Source organism: Lepidothrix coronata, unplaced genomic scaffold, assembly GCF_001604755.1.
Source record: "Lepidothrix coronata isolate B3197 unplaced genomic scaffold, Lepidothrix_coronata-1.0 Scaffold259, whole genome shotgun sequence".
Classification (NCBI taxonomy): domain Eukaryota; kingdom Metazoa; phylum Chordata; class Aves; order Passeriformes; family Pipridae; genus Lepidothrix; species Lepidothrix coronata.
In genome coordinates this window covers 560,378-584,193 of record NW_016690439.1, presented here as the reverse complement: position 1 = coordinate 584,193, position 23,816 = coordinate 560,378, and the positions used below count along the sequence as shown (strand labels likewise).

At 55.1% G+C, this 23,816-nt stretch overlaps 2 protein-coding genes across 6 annotated transcripts in view; one reads left to right on the top strand and one right to left on the bottom strand.

Moving 5' to 3' along the window:
* Window positions 1–6,193: 6,193 nt before the first annotated feature.
* LRIF1 (ligand dependent nuclear receptor interacting factor 1) lies at window positions 6,194–20,395 on the bottom strand. Of its 3 annotated transcripts, none has more exons than XM_017835516.1 (5): window positions 20,126–20,395; window positions 13,360–13,423; window positions 9,938–11,384; window positions 8,679–8,957; window positions 6,194–7,496 (listed from the first exon to the last, which is right to left on the bottom strand). In XM_017835516.1, exons 3-5 carry the CDS (start codon window positions 11,369–11,371, stop codon window positions 7,041–7,043), a joined length of 2,169 nt encoding a protein of 722 aa, XP_017691005.1. In that variant the 5' UTR covers window positions 11,372–11,384; window positions 13,360–13,423; window positions 20,126–20,395; the 3' UTR covers window positions 6,194–7,040. The 3 variants fall into 3 exon arrangements, with proteins under 3 accessions (XP_017691005.1, XP_017691004.1, XP_017691003.1); XM_017835515.1 differs by lacking the exon at window positions 20,126–20,395 and adding an exon at window positions 16,999–17,058; XM_017835514.1 differs by lacking the exons at window positions 13,360–13,423; window positions 20,126–20,395 and adding an exon at window positions 16,999–17,049.
* A 101-nt stretch (window positions 20,396–20,496) lies between these two features.
* Window positions 20,497–23,816, top strand: part of UBE2T (ubiquitin conjugating enzyme E2 T) — a 5,355-nt gene continuing 2,035 nt past the window's right edge. The window contains exons 1-4 of one of the 3 annotated variants that reach the window (XM_017835519.1): window positions 20,497–20,629; window positions 21,545–21,696; window positions 22,719–22,869; window positions 23,504–23,609. In XM_017835519.1, coding sequence (XP_017691008.1) covers window positions 21,588–21,696; window positions 22,719–22,869; window positions 23,504–23,609 — 366 coding nt within the window. In that variant the 5' untranslated portion in view covers window positions 20,497–20,629; window positions 21,545–21,587. Of the gene's footprint in view, window positions 20,630–21,544; window positions 21,697–22,691; window positions 22,870–23,503; window positions 23,610–23,816 lie in introns of all 3 variants that reach the window. The other 2 variants (XM_017835518.1, XM_017835520.1) reach the window with 2 other exon arrangements.

Here is a 23,816-nt window from a genome sequence, read left to right as displayed (position 1 = left end):
CACTCCCCCTCAGCCCCCACCCCCCTCTCTCCAGCCCCTCTGGATGCAGGAGCCTCCGGCCCCTGCCCTGCCCCCCGTGGGGCTGAGCCAGGACCTGCTCCAAGTTTCACGGGATCATGGAATGGTTGGGGTTGGGAGGGACCTGGAAGCCCTTCTAGTTCCACCCCTGTCACCTCCCACTGTCCCAGGTGGCTCCAACCTGGCCTTGGACACTTCCAGGGGTGGAGCAGTCATAGCTTCTCTGGGAATTCCATCTCAGCCCCTCCCCACCTTCCCAGCCAAGAATTCCTTCCCAGTATCCTATCCATCCCTGCCCTCTGGCAGTTTGAAGCCACTCCCTGTGTCCTTTCCTCCATCCCTTGTCCCCAGCCCCTCTCCACGGTTCTTGTTGGTCCCCTCAGGCCCTGGGAGGCCACAATGGGGTCATCCCAAAGCTTCTCTTCTCCAACAATCCCAACTCTCAGCCTTTCCTCACAGGACAAGTTTTCCAGCCCTTGGATCATCTCCGTGGCCTCCTCTGGACTTGCTCCAGCAGCTCCACGTCCTTTTGGTGCAGGGAGGGGTCTCACCTGAGGGGGCAGAAGGGCAGGATCCCCCCTCCCCACTGCCCACGATCTCTGTGGGATCAGCCCAGGGCATGGGATCATGTCCAGCCTCTCCCCCACCAGCCCCGCAGGTCCTTCTCCCCAGGGCTGCTCCAGCTGGCCATTCCCAGCCTGGATGGATCCCCGGGGGTTGCCCTGACCCAGGGGCAGCACCAGCCCTTGTGAAACCTCCTGAGATCCCAGGGGCCGCTCCTGGAGCTGGTCCAGGTCCCTCGGGGTGACCCTGTCCCTCAGGGTGTTCCCTGCACCCCCAGCTCGGGGTCACTGAGCCCTGCCGGGGGCTCCGACGCCTCTGTGTCCTCAGGGACGATGTGAGACCCCCCTGGGCCCAGGATGGACCCCGAGGGCAGCGCTGTCACTGCTGTCCTTCAGGACTCTGAGTGACCACTTCCCTCTGGATGGGACAATCCACCATGGAATCCACCTCTCTCCAGTTCAGACAGGAGGTGTTGAGGTCTGTGGAAGTCAAACATTTATGAAAGTCCAGACAAACGACACCTGTGGCCCTTCCCTTGTCCACTGATGGAGCTTCTCACGTTGAGCTCCTCATCCCCCCGCACCCCAGGTCCTTCTCTCCGAGGCTGCTCCCAATCCCTTCATCCCCAGCCTGGATTTGTGCCTGGAGCTGCTCCAGCTCGGGGAAGGATCTTGTGCTTGATCTCACTGAACTTGATGAGGTTGGCACAGTCCCACCTCTCCTGCCTGTCTGGGTCCCTCTGGGTGTCCCATCCCTTCCCTGTGGTGTGACCCCACACAGAGCTCGGTGCCATCAGCTCCTCCTGAGGTGCCTCAATCACTGTCCGTGACCCCAACGAAGGTTGAACTGCTCCAGTCCCACACTGAGCCCTGAGGAGCTGCTGGTCCCCGGGCTCCACGTGGGCATCGAGCCACGGGCACAGCTCTGAGTGTCCCCATCCAGCCGGGTCCTCACCCACAGAGCTCCAGCCACCAGATCCGTGTCTGCAGCTCGGAGAGGAGTGTCATGGGGACAGTGTCAGGGGGACAGAGTCATGTGGGGCGGTGTCACAGGGACAGTGTCACAGGGACAGTGTCACAGGGACAGTGCCACGTGCTGAGCCCCAGCCCAGGGAATGGTGTCATTGTTCTCTCCTCACCCCCAGCACTGTCACCCCCAGGTGACACCACGAGAGCATTTCAGGCACAATTTGCCCTCAGAGCAGCCAGGTTGGCTGTCACCAACCACCTCCTCATCTTCCATGTGCAGCTTCCAGAAGGATCTGCTCCATGACCTTGCCGGGCGCCACCGTGAGACTCATTGCCCTGGAGTGCCCTGGCTCTTCCTTCTTTTTAAAAATGGGGCCAAATTTCCCCTTTTCCCATCTGTGGGAACTTCCCAGACTGCCCCAACTCCTCAGATACGATGGGGAGTGAGGAGGCACTTCCACCATCTACCTTGAGATCCTGGGAAGCAGCTCAGCAGGTCCCACGGACTTGGGCACCTTCAGGATCCTGAGATGGTCTCTCTGATCTTCTCAAGTCCAGGAATGGGAAGGGGTCCAGCTGGGGAAGGGTCTGGAGCAGCAGGAGCAGCTGAGGGAGCTGGGGGGGCTCAGCCTGGGAAAAGGAGGCTCAGGGGGGACCTTCTCCCTCCAGAACTCCCTGACAGGAGGGGAGAGCCGGCGGGGGGGTCGGGCTCTGCTCCCAGGGAACAAGGGACAGGAGGAGAGGGAACGGCCTCAGGCTGAGCCAGGGAGGGCCAGGTTGGACATCAGGAGGAATTTCTTCCTGGAAAGGGTGGTCAGGCCTTGGCAGGGGCTGCCCAGGGAGGTTTGGAGTCCCCAGCCCTGTAGGAATGCCTGGACGTGGCACTCAGTGCTCTGGGCTGGGGGACAAGGTGGGGATGGTCACAGGTTGGACTCGATGGTCCTGGAGGGCTTTTCCAACCTCCAGGATTCTGGGATTCTCGTGCTGTGGACGGTCCTTCCTTCTGCCAGTCCTGCACTGGAACTGGGGAGGGCTGAGGCACAAACACCCTGGAGACCCTCAGCCTCCTCCAGGTCCTGGGGAACCAGGTCTCCTGTTTCCTCCTGGAGGAAGGACAAGTCTTCTTCTTCTCCAGTCTTCCTCTTGCCACCAACAGAAGCTTTTCTGTTGCCTTGATGTCCCAGGCCAGGTTCAACTCCACCAGAGCTCCACCTCTCCTGACCTGGCCCTGCCTGCTCAGCCCAGCTCTCTGTTCTCCTCCCGGGCTGCCTGTCCTTCCTTTCACCCTCTGGAGGCTTCATTTTCCTGCTGGAGTTTGTCCAGGAGCCCCTTGTTCACCCTCCCGGATGTTTTTGTCCAACTTCCTCCTCCTTGGGCTGCGTCGCTCCCGAGCCTGGAGGTGACACTCAAGTGTCAACCTTGGGCTTCTCTTCCCTGCAGGGTTTTATCCCAGAGGACTCTGCCCGGCAGATCCCTGCAGAGGCCAAACTCTGCTCTCCCAGAGCCCAGGGCAGGGTTTGCTGTGCCCTCCTCACTGTCCCAGGAGCTCCAACTCCACCGTTCCACATTCCCTCAACCCCTCCTGGAGGTGAGCATGAGGTCCAGCACAGCCCTTGCCCCTTGTTGGCTCCTCCACCTCCTGGAGAGGGAATTTATCCCCATCGACACATCCCAGAACCTCCCGGGTCAATTCTGCCCCTCTGTGCTGGGTGGGTGAAGCCCCTCTTGAGGGGGTTTGTGGACATGACACTGGTGGCTCCTGCCTGTCCAGGGCCTCCTCCAGGGGGTTTTCCTGGTTTTCCTGGTCAGGTGTCCTGCACAGACCCCAAAAGCCACTCCCAGTTGCTCCCAGTGCCTGTGTCTGGTTCAGTGTTGGGCTTGCCTGTGTTAGGTTTCCAGTGGAATTTGATCCTCTGGAGGGTCTTTGCCAACCTGAACGATCCTCTAGGTGCACAAATGTCTGGGACAGGCCTTGGGAAGGGCTGGGGGGGGTTGTCCCCAGCTGAGCAGGGACCCCAGGCCAGTCCTGCCCAGCTCGGGTGACCTTGGGCCCGGCCCAGCCCCAGCTTTGGCCCCTGGCCTGTCCTGTCCAGCCCCTGCTGCCCCCTCTGCTCTTGGGACCCGAAACTCCCAAAAGGTTTTCCATGGATTCTTCAGGAGTATTTGCTCAAGGGAACAGTTTTAATTCATGGCCTAAATCCATGGATTTCATCAGTACTTGGAGTTGTCCCAGTGTGGAACTGCAGCACCTCCTGCCCCCAGGGACTGTCGCTGCGGGGGCACAGCCAGCATTCCCAAAACTCCCGTTCCTGTTGGAAACTCCTCATGGATCCTGGGAGCCCAGGGATGAACAAGGGCAGGAAAACCAAACCCATGCTGCAGACGATGAGTCCAGGTGAGGAGCAGCTTCAACAACCTCCAGGTCTTTCCTTGGCTCTTGGGAGCCTCTTTCCTCCTGTTGGAACAACTTTTCCCCCTCAGAGGGGCTTCTCCTGGCTCTCAGTGACTCTCCCAAATTGCATGGATGTCATTCCAAGAAGGCTTCTCTATCTCTTCCACACTTGGCTTCGCTTTGTCCTTCTGATCTGCACCAGGGGTTTTCCAGGATCGGATTGGAAACAGCCCATTCACTTTTTTTCCACCAAATCCTACTGGCCACATTCCATCCCAACCTCGCAGTGAGGATTCTTCTCCCAGTTTTCAGCATTTTAGGGAAAACTCGGGCCAATGGACCCCTCAAGTTGGGCATAAAAGAGCTTCTGGGAGACAGATGTTGTGGAATGTCAGTACTGGAATCCTCCAGGGAAAGGAAAGGGAAGGAGATCTTCACTTCATTAAATTTCTTTGGAGATCTTGGAAAACAGGGGGAAGACGTTTGTCAGAAGGCACCAGACACGAGGCTGCTTCCACCTCCTTCCTCTTCACGAGGCTGTTCCCACCTCTTCACATCCTGTGGGATGGAGTCAATGTCCTTCCAGCATCCCAAAAACTGTGTCTGGGATGTGAGAGTGACATCCCCGTGTTTGGAGCAGCCACGGGACATCCAGGATTCCTCCTCCTCCCACTGTGTGACCCCAGAGCGGGCTGGGGACCGACCAGGACTCGGGAGGGACCAGAAGGTGGGTGGACAAGCTGGGAATGGATGAGAAGTTGGGGATGAACAAAAAGTTGGGAATGAACAAGAAGTTGGGAAAGAACAATAAGTTGGGGATGAACAAGAATCTGGGGATGGATGAGAAGCTGGGAATGGACCAGAAGTTGGGAATGCACAAAAAGCTGGGAAAGAACAAGAAGTCAGGGACAGACAAGTTGGGACTGGACCAGAAGTTGGGGATGGACATGAAGCTGAGATGGACACAGCCAGGACCATTTTCCCAGCCTGATCCCAGGGATTTTCCAGGCCATCCAAGGTCCTGCTCAGCAATAAAAGCCCGATGGCAGCAGGAGAAGGCAGCGACATTTTTGGTCCCAGGATTTCTCTTCCCAATTTAACATCACACACATGGAGAGCCTGGAAGTGGCCAATCCTCTGCCCGCTGACAGCACAGGGATCCAATTCCTGATTTGGCTTTTCCAAAGTGCCTTTGGCTCAAGCCCCAGCTCCATGGGTTTGTCCTTCCCCCCATCCCATGGGAGGGGAGCGTGGAGACAGCCTGGGATGGGCCAAGGTCAACCACAGAGGGAGCATTCCCACCTTTCCCACAGAACTGCTGACTCATCTGACAGCCTTGGCCAAACCTGGGCCTCTCCCACCCGTCCCAGGAACAGCAGACAGGAATTGTCCTCACTGCTGGCTGCTCAAAGCCCCATATTTTCCCCAAAATCCCGTGGAATTGTCCCCTTTGCTTTGCACATTTACCACTGTGGGTCCCACACCTGCGGTGGCCACAGAACTATGGAATATCCCGGGTTGGGATCAGAGTCCAACCCCTGGTCCCTCCCTCAACCCTTGACTGTCCAATTCAGCCACATCCTTCTCTCTCCAGCCCTTCATTAAGTGTTTAATTAATTTGCTTTCCTGTGCCCAACTATGGGATTTCTGCCCCAAAACTCTCTCTGCACACACGATGACCCCGTGGATGCCCTGACCTGCTGGCCCCACAACTTCTCCCTCACAGAGCAGCTCAACCTCAACTCCAAGGGTTTGTTTCCATCACTCACCTTCCTCCCTCACCCTCCACTCCTTGCCTGCTTTTCTATCCAAGCTCTCCCATCCCTGGAAGTGTCCAAGGCCAGGCTGGACCTCAGTCTGGTCCAGTGGAAGGTGTCCCTGCCCACCTTGAAATGATCTTCAAGGTCCCTTCCAACCCAAACCTGGGATTCTTCAGAGCAGGGACTTCCTTTTCCTTCCCTCTCTAAATCCACTGGAGTTTTTCCCACTGTCAAGACTCACAAAAATCAGGGAAGACGGGGCTGGTAGAGCTCTCCAGGACCCACCTCCACAGCAACACCCTCCACCAACACCCTGTGGGCAATAAATGAAAACCTGTGGGTGAAAATTGGATTAAAACGCAGAAAACAAGAACAAGAACAAAACACAAACCCGGTGACCAACGACCTGGCAGGGAGAGGAACCAGCAGGGGTTGGTGTTCAACATAAACCAGAAATGGACAAAGGGAAAAAAAGACAGGGACAAATTCTGCTGGGAAAAAATAAAAAGTTCTTAATTGTTGTCAGAGAGAGGGAGGAGCTGCAGGAGCCAAAGACACGGACAACAGAGGGTGGGGGTCCAAAGTCATCCCACCCCACACACCAACCAAGGGACCATCAGTTGGGGGTGGCACAAGCCACGTCCAGGAACAACAAATCCAGAGACACCACCAGGGATGTTACAGAAACCACCTGGGGCTGAAGAAATTATTATTGAGAGAGTTCTGGTTAAAAAAACCCACAGCCCACCCTCCCAGCTGGGCAAAGCCCCACATTGCACAGCTGGCCAAGGCCTTATAAAGGCTCACAAGAACCACAGGGAGAGCCAGGGCTACTTCTCCAGGGTTTGTATAAATATCTGCACTGTCACTGCCTGACAGTTCCATTCCCACATCCCTTAAATACATCCAGTAACCCACGGAGCGCTCACAGCCTTCTGCCTGACAATTGTTCTCAGGGATTCACAAAATGAGTTCCCAGGGATTCGCTGAAAAAGTTCTTAAGGGTTCACAAAAAAGTTCCCAAGGATTCACCAAAAAAGTTCTCATGCATTTGAGGAGAACAACCCAAAGCACATCCACAGCTTCCCAGGGGTTTCCCAGCCTGCACCAGGCCCTGGGATTGCACAATTCCTTTGCCAGCCCCAAATCTGGCCCTGTGCTGATGGAAACTCCGCTGCCCGTGCCGGGTCATGTCCCAGGGCGGGATCAGACACTCCAAGTCTCTCATTCCCGGCATTCTACATGGAATTCCAAACACACCCACAGCCTGGAATTCATGAGGCTGCTTATTCCATTGGGGGTTTCTCCCTGGCAGAGGAAAGGGGGCCCAGGGGGATCTCAACTCTGCTGCATCTCCCTCCTCATCTCCTCCAGCGCCGCCTCCCTCTCCCGCAGGAGCTGCTTCAGCCGCTTGATCTTCTCATCCCGGATCGTCTCGTCCAGGTCTGGGGGAGCCACCGGGAAAGCGTCGTCCCGGAAGGAACCTTCCAGAAGGGAGGGAGCCCCTTCGGGAGCCACCAGCTCTGGGATCTCCAAGTCCATGCCGGTGCTGCCCGCCGGGGGTGTCCCTGGTTTCGAGTCCCTCCCTTGGGAAGCTCCGGAGGATCCCGTGGGAATGCTCAGCTCCGGGAAGGCTGGAGGGGGTGAAACGCTCCTGGGAAGTGCATTGGTGGTTTCTGAACTTGGGCTTGTGGAGGATCTGGAGGAGTTTCTCCTCCTCTTCCCGCTGTCCGACAGGGGGGAGGATCTGATTTTCCTTTTCCTGGTCAGATCCTCCTCCGGATCCGCGATGATCTGCACGGGCGGGAACAGAGAAAAGGGACATGTTTCTGTCTCCCTGCTTTTCTGGCAAAGATTCCCGGTTAAAAATTCCAGACCACTCAATTCCCTCCTGGAAGGGGAAGGGCACTGCACACCCGCCTGGGCTGGGCCTGCCCTTCATCCCCTGTGGCTGCTCAAGTTCTTTGACGCAAGAGTAAGACAAAAACTTCCCGATCTGATGGGAAAATTCCAAATGTACCAGAATTCTCCATGTTTAAATTTCCAAAAAGCTTGACGCCAGGAGATGTCCATGACCAGGGGAAATTCCTCTCAGATATCCCATTATTTAAATCACAGAATTATGGAATGGGCTGGGTTGGGAGACACCTTAAAGCCCATCCAGTTCCACCCCCTGCCATGGGCAGGGACACCTCCCACTATCCCAGGTTGCTCCAAGTGGCCTTGGACACTCCCAGGGATGGGTTTAATCTTAAGAGCAGCTTTAAATCTGCTCAATTTTAGTACAGAATGAGCAAAACCTGAGAGAAGCTTTGGTTGGGTCAGGCAGGGTCCCACAAAAGGAAATGCAGGACACTGGCTGAACTCTGGATGGATAAAACCCTTCCCACGCATTAGGAGGGAAGTTGCCCCTTCCAGGAACATCCAGCCAAGTTCTCCCAGTGACAAAGGACAAAGTTTATAAGGATTTGTAGCTCTGGGCAGGTCCATGAGTGAATTTAATTTAATAAATTAGTTCTAATTTAGTTCTAATAAACCCACAGCCTTGAGATAATGGCACTTGGCTGATCTCAAACTCAACTGATACGATTTTTAATTAATTATAAATGACGTTAATCACAAAATTATCCTTCCATCCCTCTGCTTGTCCCCCCTGCACTGCTGGACAAACACAAGGTTAAACACAAACCAGGACACAGAGGCCCCAATTCCCACCAGGACCATCCCTGGCACTGTCCAGCCATCACCAGTGAGGCCAAACTCCCCCAAACCATTTGTTGCCCAAATTCCCTCGGTGGAGCCCAAAAATGAGCACAAAGATCCTCAGATGGTGCTCAGAAACCCCTAACAAGTCCTAGGAACCATTGTCCCAATGATTCCTGGTGAATCCAGGGGTGGGAGGCTCCCAACAACCCCCAGCCCTGCCCTGGCAATGCCTTCCCAAGGGTTTTTAGCCCTGAAAAGATTCCCAGGTACCTTTTCCTCTGGAACATATTCCTGCAGGCAGTTCCCTATTTCCACATCCAGGGAGGATGAGCTGCAGGAATCACTTCTCCTTTCCAGGCTGTCACTGGAACAGCCCCTTTCCTCTGGATTCTCCCAGGAGTCCTGGATCAGTGGGATTCTCCTCAGGTAAACTCTCTCCTCCTTGGTGAGCCCAAATTTTTTCCTTAATTCCAAGTACTGCTTCCAGTGGGGCTGCTTTGGGGGTTGTGTTTCCAGCTCTCCCAGGAAATCCATGTGTTCCCCCCGGATCTGAAACACAGAAGCAGTGAGAGAACCATCAGTCCCTCTCTCGCTCTCTCCTTCTCTCCATAAAAATAGATAAAATACAGAAATATGGGAAAAGAGGTGATGGAAGGAGAGGAGAACATTGGCTTTGTCTGCCCCCCTCCAAGAGCCTCATTTAGCACAGAGAATCATTTTGGTAAATTATACTCATTATCACAGGTCTAACACTCATTAATTACTTAAACCCCCATTTTATACCCCCCCCCCAAAACAAGGAAAATCCATCATGGAACATCCAGAAGGCATCCAGTCCAACCAGCAAGCACAGAAATCAGAGGAGCAACAAGAGAATTACTTGTTCTACACCTTCCAAGTGCCAGAGGAGGAGGAGGGAGGAGCAGGCAGTGCCTCCGCTCTTTACAACCCAGGGCTTGGCAAATGTAGAAGCTGAAAGCAGCACCTTTGCTCAGCTGTTCCTCCCTGAGGTGAAAATAAATGCAGAAATAAACTGGATTTCAACCATTTCTCAGATGAGGAACAAGCCAAAAAGGAGGTGGGTCCATGGGAGGAAGGAGCCTGGACCTGCCTGTGCCCTGCCAGGAGCACAACTCTGCTCTTCCAGCTCGTTTTCCTCCTAGGAAGCTGCAAACTTCTCCTTCTCCACCTCACATCCCACCTGCAGCCCAAAGCTGTGCTGGGAACAGGTGTGGATCCACCTTGGAGAGCTCCAGTCACCACCAGCCTCCCTGGAGCTCTAGATCCCGACAATTTATCCCAGGAGGGGATAAAACCCATCTTTGCTGGGCCCCTTCCTCTCCTTCCTGCATTTCTCACTTGCACAGTTCAACCTCAGTGGGGAAAACAAAGACCATTTATGGACCAGAACCAACTCCAGGTCGGGATCCCTGAGGACAGAAATCCATTAACTCCTCAAGGGCCATTTTGTCACCTCAAACCCCCCCAGAGACTGAGGGGGGTGTTTAATTGGTAATTAATTAAATTACCTTGGGCTGGTCTGCACTGTGAGCCTGTTCCTGCTCCCCCTGGGGTGACACAGCCCCTGCTGCCCTGGGCAAGGGGTGACTCCTGTCCCTGCCATGGTGCCCCTGTGCCCCCCCAGCTGGGCCCGGGGTGTCTCCCATGGGTGGAGCAGGGCAGGGATGGCCCTGGATGGCCCCAGGATCCTGCTGGGCAGCACCAGCTGGCACCGGGGCCACGGGGGCGGCTCTGGAGTCGTTTGGGGAGGAATGTTGGGGGTCTGCCCGTGGGTTTGGGTCCGTCTGGGCCAGCAGCACCCCTCTGCTCTTGGACAGCACCAGGTTGACCACTTTGCTGGTGATCTGGTTGACAGCAGAGGAGTCCACGCGCTGGGGCGTCTCCTTTCTGAGTGAGGGCTCAGGAGAGGAGGGGGTTTGTCTCTCAGACTGGGCTGCCAGGATGTCAGAGCCCCTCTTGGCCAGCAGATAGACCTTCCCGTTGTACATGACCAGGGCGTTGTCCTTCAGCGGCATCAGCTTGGCCTGGCCGGCCCCGGGCCCGCTGGGGCAGAGGGGCAGGACATTGGCAGAGCTCACTCCCATGTTCTTGGTGTCCACCAGGGTTTTCAGGATCTTGGAAGCCACATTGTTGGAGGATTTCACGGGGATGAGGCACGGGGTGAGCGGAGTGGCCTCCTGCACGATCCACTTCATGGGGGCCTGGCGGCGCCGCAGCCCCTCGGCCAGGCCAGCACCGGCCCCCTCTGGGGCTGCTGCCAACAGCAGGGCTCTGGGAGCCTTGGGGTTGCTCTGGGGGCACAAGGCCTGCACCCGCTTGGAGAGGGCCTGGGGGGTCCTCACGGTGTTCACGGGGGACACGTAAATCACCGTCGGCATCTTGGAGCCATCGGACGCAGAGGTGGCTGCAGCCGCCAGGATTTTCTGCTGGATGGCCGGGGGCAGCAGGGACGCCGGGACAGACTTCACCTCGGCGTCAGCCGGGATCTGCAGGTGGTGGCCGGAGGGCAGCACCGGGGGCTTGCTGGGGTTCTGTGCTGGGAGAGGGTTTGTGTTGACCACCATGTAGGCTGTGCCGCTCTGGGGCGAGGAGCCGGGCAGGGCCATGTCCTGCACAGAGCCCCTGCCCTGCACACTGGCACCGGGAACCAAGCCCTCCTTCTCAGAATCTGCCCTGACACCCTCCTGCTTGTCTAACGTCCTCGTAAGAATGATCTTCCCGGGATTAGGAGACTGGAAGATCTTAACGGATGAAGGCGCAGCGGAACTGCCGAGCTGGGTCTTAAAGGTAAGATGGACAGGGGTGGAGACGTTCCCTGCAGGGCTATTTGGCATGGCTGGAGCCTGAACTAGCGGCACAAAGCTTCCCGAAGGTTTGGAAATGGGGAGTAATTTCAGGAGGTTTTTTCCATCTGGTCCCGTGGTCTGAAGGACTCGGTACATGCAGCCTGCGATGCTTGACAAAAAGAGGGGAGAGAGAGAGAAACGAGAGGCAGGGTGAGTGAACACAGCACAGACACTTCAACTCAGCAGCAGCAGGGACCTGCACCCCCAGGGCCACCCCAGGAACCAGACAGAGCTGAGCTTTGGGAGCTTCAGGAGCTTCAGGAGCTTCCTCCTGCCCTGCCCACGGAACATTCCGGGTTTGCATCTCCCACCACCACAGACTGGCTGGAGACACTGCCCAACTCCTGCCCCCCCAGCAGCCAGAAATGGCATCTTTTTCAGCTTAAAAATATCTGAAAAGGCCCAAGGAAACACCTCACGTTATCCTCCTCTTCCCCTCACAAGGAATTACTCTGAACACGAAAACATCGCCTCCTCTCCTGTCTGCCTGTTTCTGTTCATATCTCCTCGCGGTGCTGGGAACCGAAATTGCAGGAAAGCTCCAGGAAACCACAAGGTAGATTAGTTGCACGGCAAGATGGAAGCAGAAATTACTTCAGGCACACACAAAAAAAACAGGAATTCAGAAGCAGGACACATTTACTTTGTGGGACAGGGTGGAGGTGACCAACTCCTGCACCTGCATTGCTCATCCTTGAGACACAGAAATCAAAGGTGGTTCATCCTCAAAGAGATGGAAAACCTTCAAATGCCACCAGGTTTTGAACGTTTTTGAGGACAGGAGGCTCAGTCTGGAAAGGAAAAGGCTTCAAAAACGAGGAGAAAGACATGAAAATAGCACCAGGGACACCGGGAGAGGAAACAGATTTTATGCAGGTGAAGGGACTCAAACCAAGAGAGTCTTGTCAGAACACGGGTCAAGGTGGGACTGCTTCAAATGCCAGGATTTTGGAGTCCATGGCAAGACAGAGAACCTTTCCCACCCCAAGGGGGTTTTCCTGAATGCAGGACCTCCCTCAGGAGCTCCTGGACTCTCGGGAGGACAATCCCACGCCCAGAGCACTGTGAGCCAACAGAGCCGCCCTTGTCGGGAGAGAAGGGACCAAAGCACTGGGAGCTGGTTTCCTGGTCCTGATAGATCCAGAAGGATTAAAGGGCAGAGCTGCCAACCCCACCTGGAGTCACCAAGGGCATCAGCTCCACCCCACGGAGTTCCCACACCAATGAACTCCTGGAGAACATGGATTTGGGATCAGTCCCAGCCCCACCCGGGTGACACCAGGGCTGTTTCTGCCTCCCTGGCAGGGAGCTCTGGAATGGCTTTTTCCCTGTCCTTTGGGCTTGGAACAGTGCCTGGGAGGTCTCCATCCCGTGTCCCACTGCTGGATCTGCTCCAAGAGTCAGCTAAGGTTTTGCCTTTTCCCACCAAGTGTCAGGGATGTTCATCCCAAGGCTGGACAGCTCCTGCTGCAGCCCGGGGGTCCCGTGGGATGACCAAACACCCCCCACTGCCTGTCCAACCAGACCCTCCCTCCCTGTGAACTTGGAATTAACCCCCACACCCAATATTTTGGTCCAGAGCCTCATTTCTGGGGCACAATGTGTGAGAAAGGAGACTCTCCCATGAAGGATCGGATCTGTCTTTCACCCCCCAAAAACTTAAAGAAGGGGCAGCAGATCCCGTGGTTCTGGGGGAAGCTGGGAGAAGAAAACGGAGCTGGATGTTCTGGACTCAGAAGTGAGAGGTGAGAAGGAGCAGCACTGACAGCAGGAGTTTGGCTCAGACACAGAGCAGGCAGAAATCCCAGTGTGGTTGAACACAAGGAAAGCAGAAAAAGGGGATTTTGGGAGCACTTGAAACCTCCCAGCACGGCTGACAATGAATGTCAGCAGGATCAGCAGCTCCTGAGCAGCACTTTGTGTCCTGTGCTCTGGATGTCCCAGGAATTCCTTCACAACCCCACAATCCACAGCCTCGACTCCCCCTCCATCAGTGAGGATCAACACCCTGATAATCCCAGAGGGATTTTCCAGCAGAGTCCCAGGGAACCTGCTGGTCTGGTAGAGAGCAAAGAGGCACTTACCTCCACCCCAACTAGCTAGGGTTGCAAAGGGGCACCAAGGGGCAGGAAAACCTCCTTCCTCCACCTGTCAAGGCAAGGGGACACCTCTAACTGTGGGCAGGAGGGAGGGGGAGATCAGAGGGGGCAGTGAGGAAAGCAGGGAGGGAGGAGCAGAGCAGCATTTCCAGGGCAGGATCTTCAGCGGGATCCCAGCGCTCCCCACGGCCCCACCCGGAGCCACTTCACCTCCAACGGGCTCCAAAAACTGGGATTGACCGCGCCACAAAGAGGGATTGGGGAGTTTTGGGGGGTTTGATGAGCCCCAGCACTGCAGAAGGAAACTCTGATCTTTTGTGTGTCCGTGGAAAAGAGAGAGAAAGCCCAGAACGGCAACTGTCTGGGAAATCACGGGGTTTGTGCTCGGACCTCGGGCACTGGAGAACCACAAAAAAACCCAAAACACAAGAGAGAAGGGAGGGAAATGTTCCCTGAGATCCTGAGGAGTGGAATTCCCACTCGAACCTCTCCAGAAGAGGAAGGGAAGGACCATTGCCAACATTTTTGGGGCATTTAAATGGAAAATGTTTCGCTGTAACAACCTCACACCAGAAAGGCTTTCCCAGGAAACACAAAGCAATCACCAGGTTTCATGTTACCACAATAAAAATAAGGCATTTTCACCATTTTCACCCACTTTTTGAGTGATGAAGAGGAGAGTTAAAAGTTATTTTACTCCAGTTTTCAGGCCACTGTCAATCTGAATTAATGGATCTTTAAGAATCCCTTAATCTGAATTAATGGATCTTTAAGAATCCCTTCAGCAGAGTGAAAAAAATTCCACTTGGTTCCCCTTTTTAGGGGGATTATCAGATCGGATCCATTGGGTTTAAGATCAAGTTAATTCCTTTTCCTAAGACAAAAATAATAACAGGAATTCTGTTTTATGCCAAGTTGTCCTTGAGGATGTTTCCCATTGTTCCTGGAGTTTTCTTTCTCCTCTTCATCCTCCTTCCCCTCCCTCAGCTCCACAGAATTCCTGTTTTCACCCATTTTATTGCCTAAACTCCTCCTGTTGTTCATCCCTCTCACAAAAGCAGCACGAAACACAAAATACTGAGCATTTAAACTTCCATTTTCTGTCCCTCGTGGTTCATTAACAAACATATTTTGGGATATTTCCAGGAAATAAGAACCATTGATTTACCCTGAATAAATTCAATCACCAAATCCAACCCACCAGGATGTGAAATCCCAGAGCAATCCCGGCTGTGTCACCAAAAATAAATCAAATTAAAGAGACAACCTGGCACAAATTGCAATTTTCCTGCAGAGTCGCCAGAACAAATGATCCCTCCTGGAAAAACAGGCCCCTTCTCCCCCTGCCAGATGTTGGTTCAGACCCAACTTTCGGCTTCCATGGATGGGAATAAATTGTCAGGAATTTGAGCCACTCCAGAGGAACCACCAGGGTTTATTTGACTGGGACCAGTTGGATCCAGGAAGAGGCAAAATAACATTTACTGTAAATTGGGAAAGCACCCCCAGGGACAAAGTGGAATTAGTGGATTGGAGTTTGTATCTAATTATTTTATAAAAGTGTATCCAATACATGGATTGGCTGAATATTGTAGTAGTAGTAATAATAATAATCATAATAATAACAATAATAATAATAATGTAACTATATACTTATATTTATTTATATATTTATTTTATATAGCCGTATACATTCCATATATTGGTTGAATATTGTAATAAAATAATTAATAATTAATAAAACTATTTGAAACTCATTCATAATTATCACTAATAATACTATAATTATTATTGTGGTTATTTTATGTATAATTACTATAATTACTGTTATAATTACTAATAATTGTTAATATTCTTACTTAATAAAAATAATTTATTATTATTATTATTATTATCCAAAGGAAATCGGGATGTGGATGTTGAATCCACAAGAATCCTGACCAGAATTCCCCAATGCCCTGAGGTTTTCTCCTAATCCAGAAGCTTCCAACAATGGCACAAAAAGCACTTTGTGTTCAACAATAATCGTGTCTGGAGACTCCTCCAGCTCTGTGGGATATTCCCTGGGAGGAGAGAATTCCAGGATGTGCCAGGAAAGGCTCCCTGGGCTCAATCCATGGGCAGATCCTGCTCCAGCCACAAAACCCTCGGGAGAATCCAAGGCCATCCCAGGGCAGCCCCAAACTCACCCCAAACACCTCCTGGAGAATTCCAGGGACAGGGAAACCCATTGGGAGCCAAAGCAGGGCTGAGCCACCGACCCCCCTGAGCCGGCCCTGCTGGAGCTGGGAATGTGGGCCTGGAGCTGGGAATGTGGGCCTGGAGCTGGGAATGTGGGCCTGGAGCGCTGGGAAAGTGGGCCTGGAGCTGGGAATGTGGGCCTGGAGCACTGGGAATGTGGGCCTGGAGCACTGGGAATGTGGGCCTGGAGCGCTGGGAATGTGGGCCTGGAGCATTGGGAATGCCCTTGGCAAGGGCAGGGCTGGGATAACCCAGGATTGGGATGTGGGACATGGGAACGAGCAGCTGGTGCCAAAGGGATCTCTGGAGAGTCCAGGGATGGGAAGGGAGCTGGGAAGGGGCTGGAGAAGCCCTGAGGGAGCTGGGGGGGCTCAGCCTGGGAAAAGGAGGCTCAGGGGGGACCTTCTCCCTCTGGAATTCCCTGACAGGAGGGGGGAGCAGGGGGGGGTTGGGCTCTGCTCCCAGGAAACAAGGGACAGGAGGAGAGGGAACGGCCTCAGGCTGAGCCAGGGAGGGTCAGGTTGGATATTGGGGAAATTCCTACCTGGAAAGGGCTGTAAAGCACAGGAAGGGGCTGCCCAGGGGGGTTTGGAGTCCCCACCCCCGGGGGGATTTAAAATCCCTGTGGATGGGGCCCCTGGGGACACGGGCAGGGGTGGCCTTGGCAGGGCTGGGGGTGGTTGGACTCGATGGTCCCAGAGGGCTTTTCCAGCCTCAAGGATTCCATGGCTGTAAAGTGTGGAAGGCTCAATCCCTCTCTCTCGCATCTCTTACATCCCCATTCCCGGTTTCCTGGTGGCTCCAGCACATCCCACCCCCCGGCCCCTCGACGGGTCACGAACGAACAACGGGAACAACGGACCCGAACCGGGAACGGCCCCGGGAATGGCCCCGGGAACGGCCGGGGGGCACCGGGACCGGGACAGGGCCGGGGAGAGTAAAGGAAAGTGAAAGAGAGGGGAAAAAATGAAATGGGAAGGGAAGGGAAGGGAAGGGAAGGGAAGGGAAGAGGAAAGAGAGGGATGAGAAGGGATGACAATAGATGGGGATGGAAGAGAAGGGACGGGAAAGGAAGGGATGAGATGGGACGAGCAGGCAAAGTCCAGGCAGGGACGGGCAGGACGACTCCCCCAGCCCGGCCCTCCCCGGGGTCCCTGTGGGGGTGTCCCGTTCCCGTTCCCAATCCCGGTCCCTGTGGGGTCGTGTCCCGTTCCCGTTCCCATCCCGTCCCTGTGGGGTCGTGTCCCATTCCCGTTCCCAATCCCGGTCCCTGCGGGGTCGTGTCCCGGTCCCGTCCCTGTGGGGGTGTCCTGTTCCCGTTCCCATCCCGTCCCTGTGGGGTCGTGTCCCGGTCCAGCTCCCTTTCCCATTCCCGTCACTCACAACTGCGGCCGCCGCTCGGCGCTCCCGGACATGGCCCCGCCCGCGCCGCTTCCGCCGGCCCGGCCCGCCCCGCGCCTTCCGGGGCCGTGAGGGGAAACGGCTCCTCCAGCGGCACTGCCGGGAATGACAGCCTGGGATAGCGGGAATGACACCTGGGATAGCGGGAATGACAGCCTGGGATAGTGGGAATGACAGCCTGGGACAGCAGGAATGACAGCCTGGAATAGGGGGAATGACACCTGGGATACCGGCCCGCCCCGCGCCTTCCGGGGCCGTGAGGGGAAACGGCTCCTCCAGCGGCACTGCCGGGAATGACACCTGGGATAGCGGGAATACCGGGGGTACCGGCCTGGCCCACCCCGCGCCTTCTGGGGCCGTGAGGCGAAACGGCTCCTCCAGCGGCACTGCTGGGAATGACACCTGGAATACCGGGAATGACAGCCTGGGATAGTGGGAATGACAGCCTGGAGTACCAGGTTAGGGTATAATAATAATTGCAATAATTTTATAATTATCCTTTATATATCCATGAAATACAATTATAATTTTAATCATAAATAAAGTAAAATAATTATTAACATTTTAAACATCTCATTTTTTTAAGGGACGTGTCACTCAGCAGCACAATCTCGTGGAAGATGTTAGGATACAGATTTCTGTGCTCTTGGAGTCTGGGAAAGGATTCAGATTTAGCACAATTCTTTAGATATAAAAATTCAGATGATTTTATAAAAAAAATTATATTAAATGAGACACAAATGGGACAAGAAAGGGACACAAACGGGACACAAAAGAGACACGAAAAGGACACAAAGGAGACACAAATGGGACACAAAGGGGACACGAAAGGGACACGAAAGGGACACGAAAGGGACACGAAAGGGACACGAAAGGGACACAAAAGGGACACAAAGGGGACACAAAAGGGAAGGAATTCTTGGCTGGGAGGGTGGGGAAGGGCTGGGATGGATTTCCCAGAGGCTGCCCCATCCCTGGGAGTGTCCAAGGCCAGGTTGGATGAACTTGGAGCAGCCTGGGATAGTGGGAGGTGTCCCTGCCCATGGAAAGTTGGGACTGGATGAGCTTTAAGGTCCCTTCCCACCCAAACCAGTCTGGAATTCCATGATCCTGCTGTCCCAGGCACTCTCAGGACTCACTGAAGATCCAGGGACACGAAGCCCTCCAAGGAGAGATCCAGGGAACTAAAGCCCAACCCCCTCAGGGTTTTTGAAGGGAAAGTCTGGGCCTTAAAACTGGGGACTAAAACCCCAAACTGGGAACAACAAAACCAAACTGGGGACTGCAAACCCAAACTAAAAACCCCAAACTGGGGACAAACCCCTAAAGTGGGGACTAAAACCCCAAAGTGGGGACTAAAAACCCAAGTTGGGGGCTCCAATCCCATACCAGGCCGTTATCCTGACATTCCTGGCGCCCTGCCCTGGGTCAGCACCACGGATAGGGAACAGCAAATCCCTCCTGGAGCAGGGAGGAATCAGCCAAGGAGATACATGGGATCCAGGAGGATCCAGAGCAGCAGATCTTCCCCAGGGAACAGGCAGTGGATTGGAATTGTGCCTTCCAGGAAAAGGGAAAGGAAGGCAAGGCAAGTTTGGACAAGTTTTGGGGAGTTTGGACAAGTTTTGGGGAGTTTGGACAAGTTTTGAGGAGTTTGGATGAGTTTTGAGGAGTTTTGAGGAGTTTGGATGAGGAGTTTTGAGGAGTTTGGACGAGTTTGGATGAGCTTGGAAAAGTTTTGAAGATTTTGGACAAGTTTTGAGGAGTTCGGACAAGGAGTTTTGAGGAGTTTGGACGAGTCTGGACAAGAAGAAAAAGCAGGAACAGGTTCAAAGCTCTGCTCTGGTGCCAACACTCTGAGCAGAACCCTGAACAAATGAGGAATTTCAGGACACTCAACCCCTGCAAAGAACAATTCCAGTCAGAAAAGGGGCTCCAGAAAAACCTTCATCTCTTTTGACTACAAATCTCTTGCTTTTGGAGAAGTTTGGAGGAGAAGGGTTGGAGGAGAAGGCTTGGGAGAAGGGTTGGGAGAAGGAGGAAAAGCAGGAGCAGGTTCAAAGCTCTGCTCTGGCCCCAACAGTCCAAGTAGGAGAGAAGATGATCTCCAGGAGCTCTGCAGGAGCCCTGAGCTCCTCAGAGACCTGACACAGGACTCCCTCTAGCAGAGGAATTCAGTGGGAATCATCCCAGTTTCTGGATTTCCCAGATTGGTTTGGATGGGAAGGGACCTCAAATCCTATCCAGTCCCACTCTGCTCTGGGCAGGGACATCTCCCACTATCCCAGGCTGCTCCAACCTGGCCTTGGGCACTTCCAGGGATGGGGCATCCCCTGGGAATTCCATCCTAGCCCCGCACCACCCTCCCAGCCAGGAATTTCGTCCCAATATCCCATCCATCCCTGCCCTCTGGCAGTGGGAAGCCATTCCCTGTGTCCCGTCCCTCCATCCCTTGTCCCCAGTCCCTCTCCAGCTCTCCTGGAGCCCCTTTAGGCCCTGCAAGGGGCTCCAAGGTGTTCCTGGAGCCTTCTCTTCTCCAGGGGAACATTCCCAGCTCTCCCAGCCCGGCTCCAGAGCAGAGCTGGATGGGATAACTCCACCTATTCCTCGATTCCCACATTTCAACCCCTGGGAGGCTCCAGCTGAGCTGGGAGCAGGGGCAGGAGGGCTGAGCTCTGCTCAGGGCAGAGGTTGGGGAGCAGATCCCAAGCCCTGTCGGGACCGGGAGCCACCGGGAAGCCGCCGGAGGAGCTCAAGTGCCCCCTCGTGTCCGCTCCGAGCCCGGCGGCTCCTCCCAAACCTCCCCTGGAAAATCATGGAATCTCGACGGCCACCCCCGAGGCGGGTCCGACCCGGGTTATTCCTCCGGTTCAACAGTTCAGGAGGGTAAAAACGGTGCTGGAGATGCAAGAAAATGCCGGTTTGGGGTCACAGCAGGAAAAGAGCCCCCAAAACCACCCCCGTGGGGCTCGGCTGGGCAGGTCCGGGCTCCGGCCGGGGGTCTCCGCTCGGGGAAGGGGGGACACGACACACCCCGGGGCCCTCAGGAGGGCGGGGAAGGGGCGAGGGGAGCGGCCTCGACCCCACAGCTCCCAGAGCCTGCATTTACCTCCTTCCCTCTGGGCGGGGCGCGGCGCGGGTTCCTCACCCCGCAGGGCCGGTTACACAGCACCGGACAGGGGACGAGGGGCCGGGACGGGCGGGTTACGCAAGGGCCGCTCCCGCCGGGGCGCTGCGCGCTGCCCGCGGAACTTTAACGCGGTTCGGGGCCGGGGGGATCCCGGGAGGTCGCGGAGCTCCTGGGGGGTCCCGACCTCGCGCCCGCTTTCCCCTCACTGCGCCAAGCCACACCCCCCGCGCTGGTTTTGTTCAGGGGGCGTGGCTCGCCTTCCCGCCTGCGGCTCTCACCCAATGGCAGCGCTCACATTCAAAGTGAAACCGCTAGAAGGCGGAGCTAGGCCGGCGGTGTCACCCAATCAACTCGCCAGGGGGGCGGGGGGGGGCGCGCTGAGCGGCTGGCCGTTGCCAGGCGACGGAGGAAGTCCCGCCCCCGGCGCGCGCCGCCTCACGGGTCTGGAGGGGGAGCGGGAAACGGCGGTCGCACCTTCCGCCGGTAAATATCGGGTCTGGGGTAATTAGCGGGTCTGGGGGTAATTAACGGGTCTGGGGGGGGTAATTAATGGGTCCGGAGGGGTAATTAACAGATCTGGGGGTAACGGGTCCGGGGGGTTAATTAATGGGTCCGGGGGGGAAATTATGCAGCACACCTGGAGGCGGAGGCTGTTCCTGAGAGGATTCTGTGAGGGTGAGGCTGGGGGGGCCGTCCTTGTCCGTGTGAGAGGGTGATTAATTGGGCTGAGGAGTGATTAATTGGGCTGAGGGGGTGATTAATTAGGCCGAGGGGATAATTAATTGGGCTGAGACGCTGATTAATTGGGTCGAGGGGGTAATTAATTAGGCTGAGGAGGTAATAAGTGGGCAGAGGCGGTAATTAATGAGGCTGAGGGGTAATTAATTAGGCTGAGGGGGTTAATAGTTGGGCGAAGGGGATAATGAGGCTGAGGTGTAATTAATTTGGCTGAGGGGGTCAGGAATTGGGCTGAGACAGTAATTAGGCTGAGGGTGTTAATAATTGGGCTGTGGCAGTAATTAATTAGGATGGGGGTAACTAATTGGGCTGAGGGGTGATTAAATAGGCTGAGGGGGCGATTAATTGGGCTGAGGGGGTAATTAGTTGGGCTGAGAGGATAATTAATTAGGCCGAGGGGATGATTAATTAGGCTAAGGGGGTAATTAATTGGGCCCGTGGTTTATTCGGGAATATTTAAGGCAAGGATTTATCAGGGAATATTAAAGTCCGTGGTTTATTCGGGAATATTTAAGCCCGGGATTTCCTAGGCTCAGCTGGCACTGAGGGGCTGGGATGGACCTCAGGGGAGTGGGAGCAGCTCTAGGACGGGCTCAGCTGCTCTGCCAGCGGCTCTGCAGCGGGACAGCAGCTCCGAGCCCCGCAGCACTCTCGTTTCAGGCGCGGTTCCTGTTCAGCCCGGCTGCCGGGGCTGGAGCGGAGCATGCAGAGGAGGACGCGCCTGCAGCGGGAGCTGTCCCTGCTCGCCGCGGAGCCGCCGCCGGGAATCTCCTGCTGGCACAGCGGGCACGGCGCCGGCGAGCTGCGGGCACGTGGGTACCGGGGGGGGGCCCTGGAGTGCCCGGGGGGGGGCCTTAAGGTGCTGGGGGGGGTCCCTGGTTGTACCTGGGGGGTCCTGAGCCAGGGCTGGGTCAGAATTTGACGTAGGTCTGTGCTCACTGCAGGGTTTGTACTTTATGAGCTCCATGAAAGTGTGAAATTTAGGGAAGATAATTTTATTTTTATTTATTTCTATTTATTTTAACTTGCGTGATTTCTGCTTGCGTGATTTCTGCTTGCGTGATTTCTGCTTGCGTGATTTCTGCTTGCGTGATTTCTGCTTGCGTGATTTCTGCTTGCGTGATTTCTGCTGATTTTATTTTATTTTTATTTATTTTTATTATTGGGATTTTTTTAAAACTTACCTTGGCTACCCTACCCTCAGTTTTCATTGCTGAGGGGTGGAACTGCTCTCAGCCCAAATGACGCTTTTTATTAGTGGCTTCCTCCCTTGGAGAGTGGGGAGGCCCTGGAATGGAATTCCCAGAGGATGCCCCGTCCCTGGAAGTGTCCAAATCCAGGTTGGAGCAACCTGGGATAGTGGGAGGTGTCCCTGCCCAGGGCAGAGGTGGAATGGGATGAGCTTCAAGGTCCCTCCAACCCAAACCATTCCAGGATTCTGGAGCCAGGCTGGGAGAGCTGGGAATGTTCACCTGGAGAAGAGAAAGCTCCAGGGACACCTTGGAGCCTCTTCCAGGGCCTAAAGGGGCTCCAGAAGAGCTGGAGAGGGACTGGGGACAAGGGATGGAGGGACAGGACAAGGGGGGATGGCTTCCCACTGCCAGAGGGCAGGGATGGATGGGATATTGGGACGAAATTCCTGGCTGGGAGGGTGGGGAGGCCCTGGAATGGATTTCTCAGAGGATGCCCCATCCTTGGAAGTGTCCAAGACCAGGTTGGAGCAGCCTGGGATAGTGTGAGGTGTCCCTGCCCAGGGCAGGGTGGGACTGGGTAGGCTTTGAGGTCCCTCCAAGCCAAACCATTCCAGGATTCCATGATCTGAGCACTTCTGCAGCTTTGGGAGCTCCCTGGAGGCTGCTGGACATATCCAAAGGGTTTGGAATGTACCCTTTCTGTTTTCATCTTGCTCCTGAAGAAATCCTAGGAGGTGCAGACACACCCTATGAGAAGGGAATATTCAACCTGGAAATCATCGTTCCTGAGAGGTAAATGGGCAGCAGCATCTAGCTTGGATTAATTGGGATGAAATCCTTCCCTGGGAGGGTGAGGAAGGGCTGGGATGGAATTCCCAGAGAAGCTGTGGCTGCCCCATCCCTGGAAGTGTCCAAGGCTGGGCTGGAGCAGCCTGGGATGGTGGGAGGTGTCCCTGCCTTTGGCAGGGCTGGGCTGGGCTGGGCTGGGATCGGATTGAAGGTCCCTCCAACCCAACCCAGTCTGGAATTGTCTGATTGAGTGCTGCTCTCAAATACGAGTGTGCTGCTTAACTTGCTGCTTCCCTTTATCCTACCAACAAGGAATGGAATTGAGCCCCTTTTTTCAAGGAATGTCAGTGTTTCTCCAGTGACTGACACACTTATTTCACCTTGAACATCCCAGATGTGTCGATTAACCCCCAAAAAGTGCCATGATCAGACTTCTGCCATCCCAGAGCTTTGTGGGAAGAGCTTGTTCATCAGGACAAAGCTTCCCTTGTGGGAGGCTGTCCAGGGAAGTGCTGGAAGCAGCAAAGGCTCCAGTGGTCCGTGGGGAAGGGTGTTCAATGAACCAGGAGGGAATGAAGGTGGTGAAACCACCGGAGACACGACAACAATTCCTCGTTCCTTAACTCTCCTCCCCCAGGTACCCCTTTGAGCCCCCCAAAATCCGCTTCCTGACCCCCATCTATCACCCCAACATCGACTCTGCGGGCAGGATTTGCCTGGATGTGCTCAAGTTACCCCCCAAGGTGAGTCAGGGCCGGGCCCTGAGCTCCTTCCCTGCTCCCTGGGAGCCGATTGAATGTCCTGTGCTCCTGATTTATTTACACCCGCGGGGAGGGCGGCTGGAAACGGCCTCTCCTTGGTGTCCTGCCAGGGCTGGAGGACAGCCTTTGTTCCCGAGGAGTTTCCAAGGTTTCAGGGCTGGGAGCCAAAGGGAGTTAGGGCTGGAGACG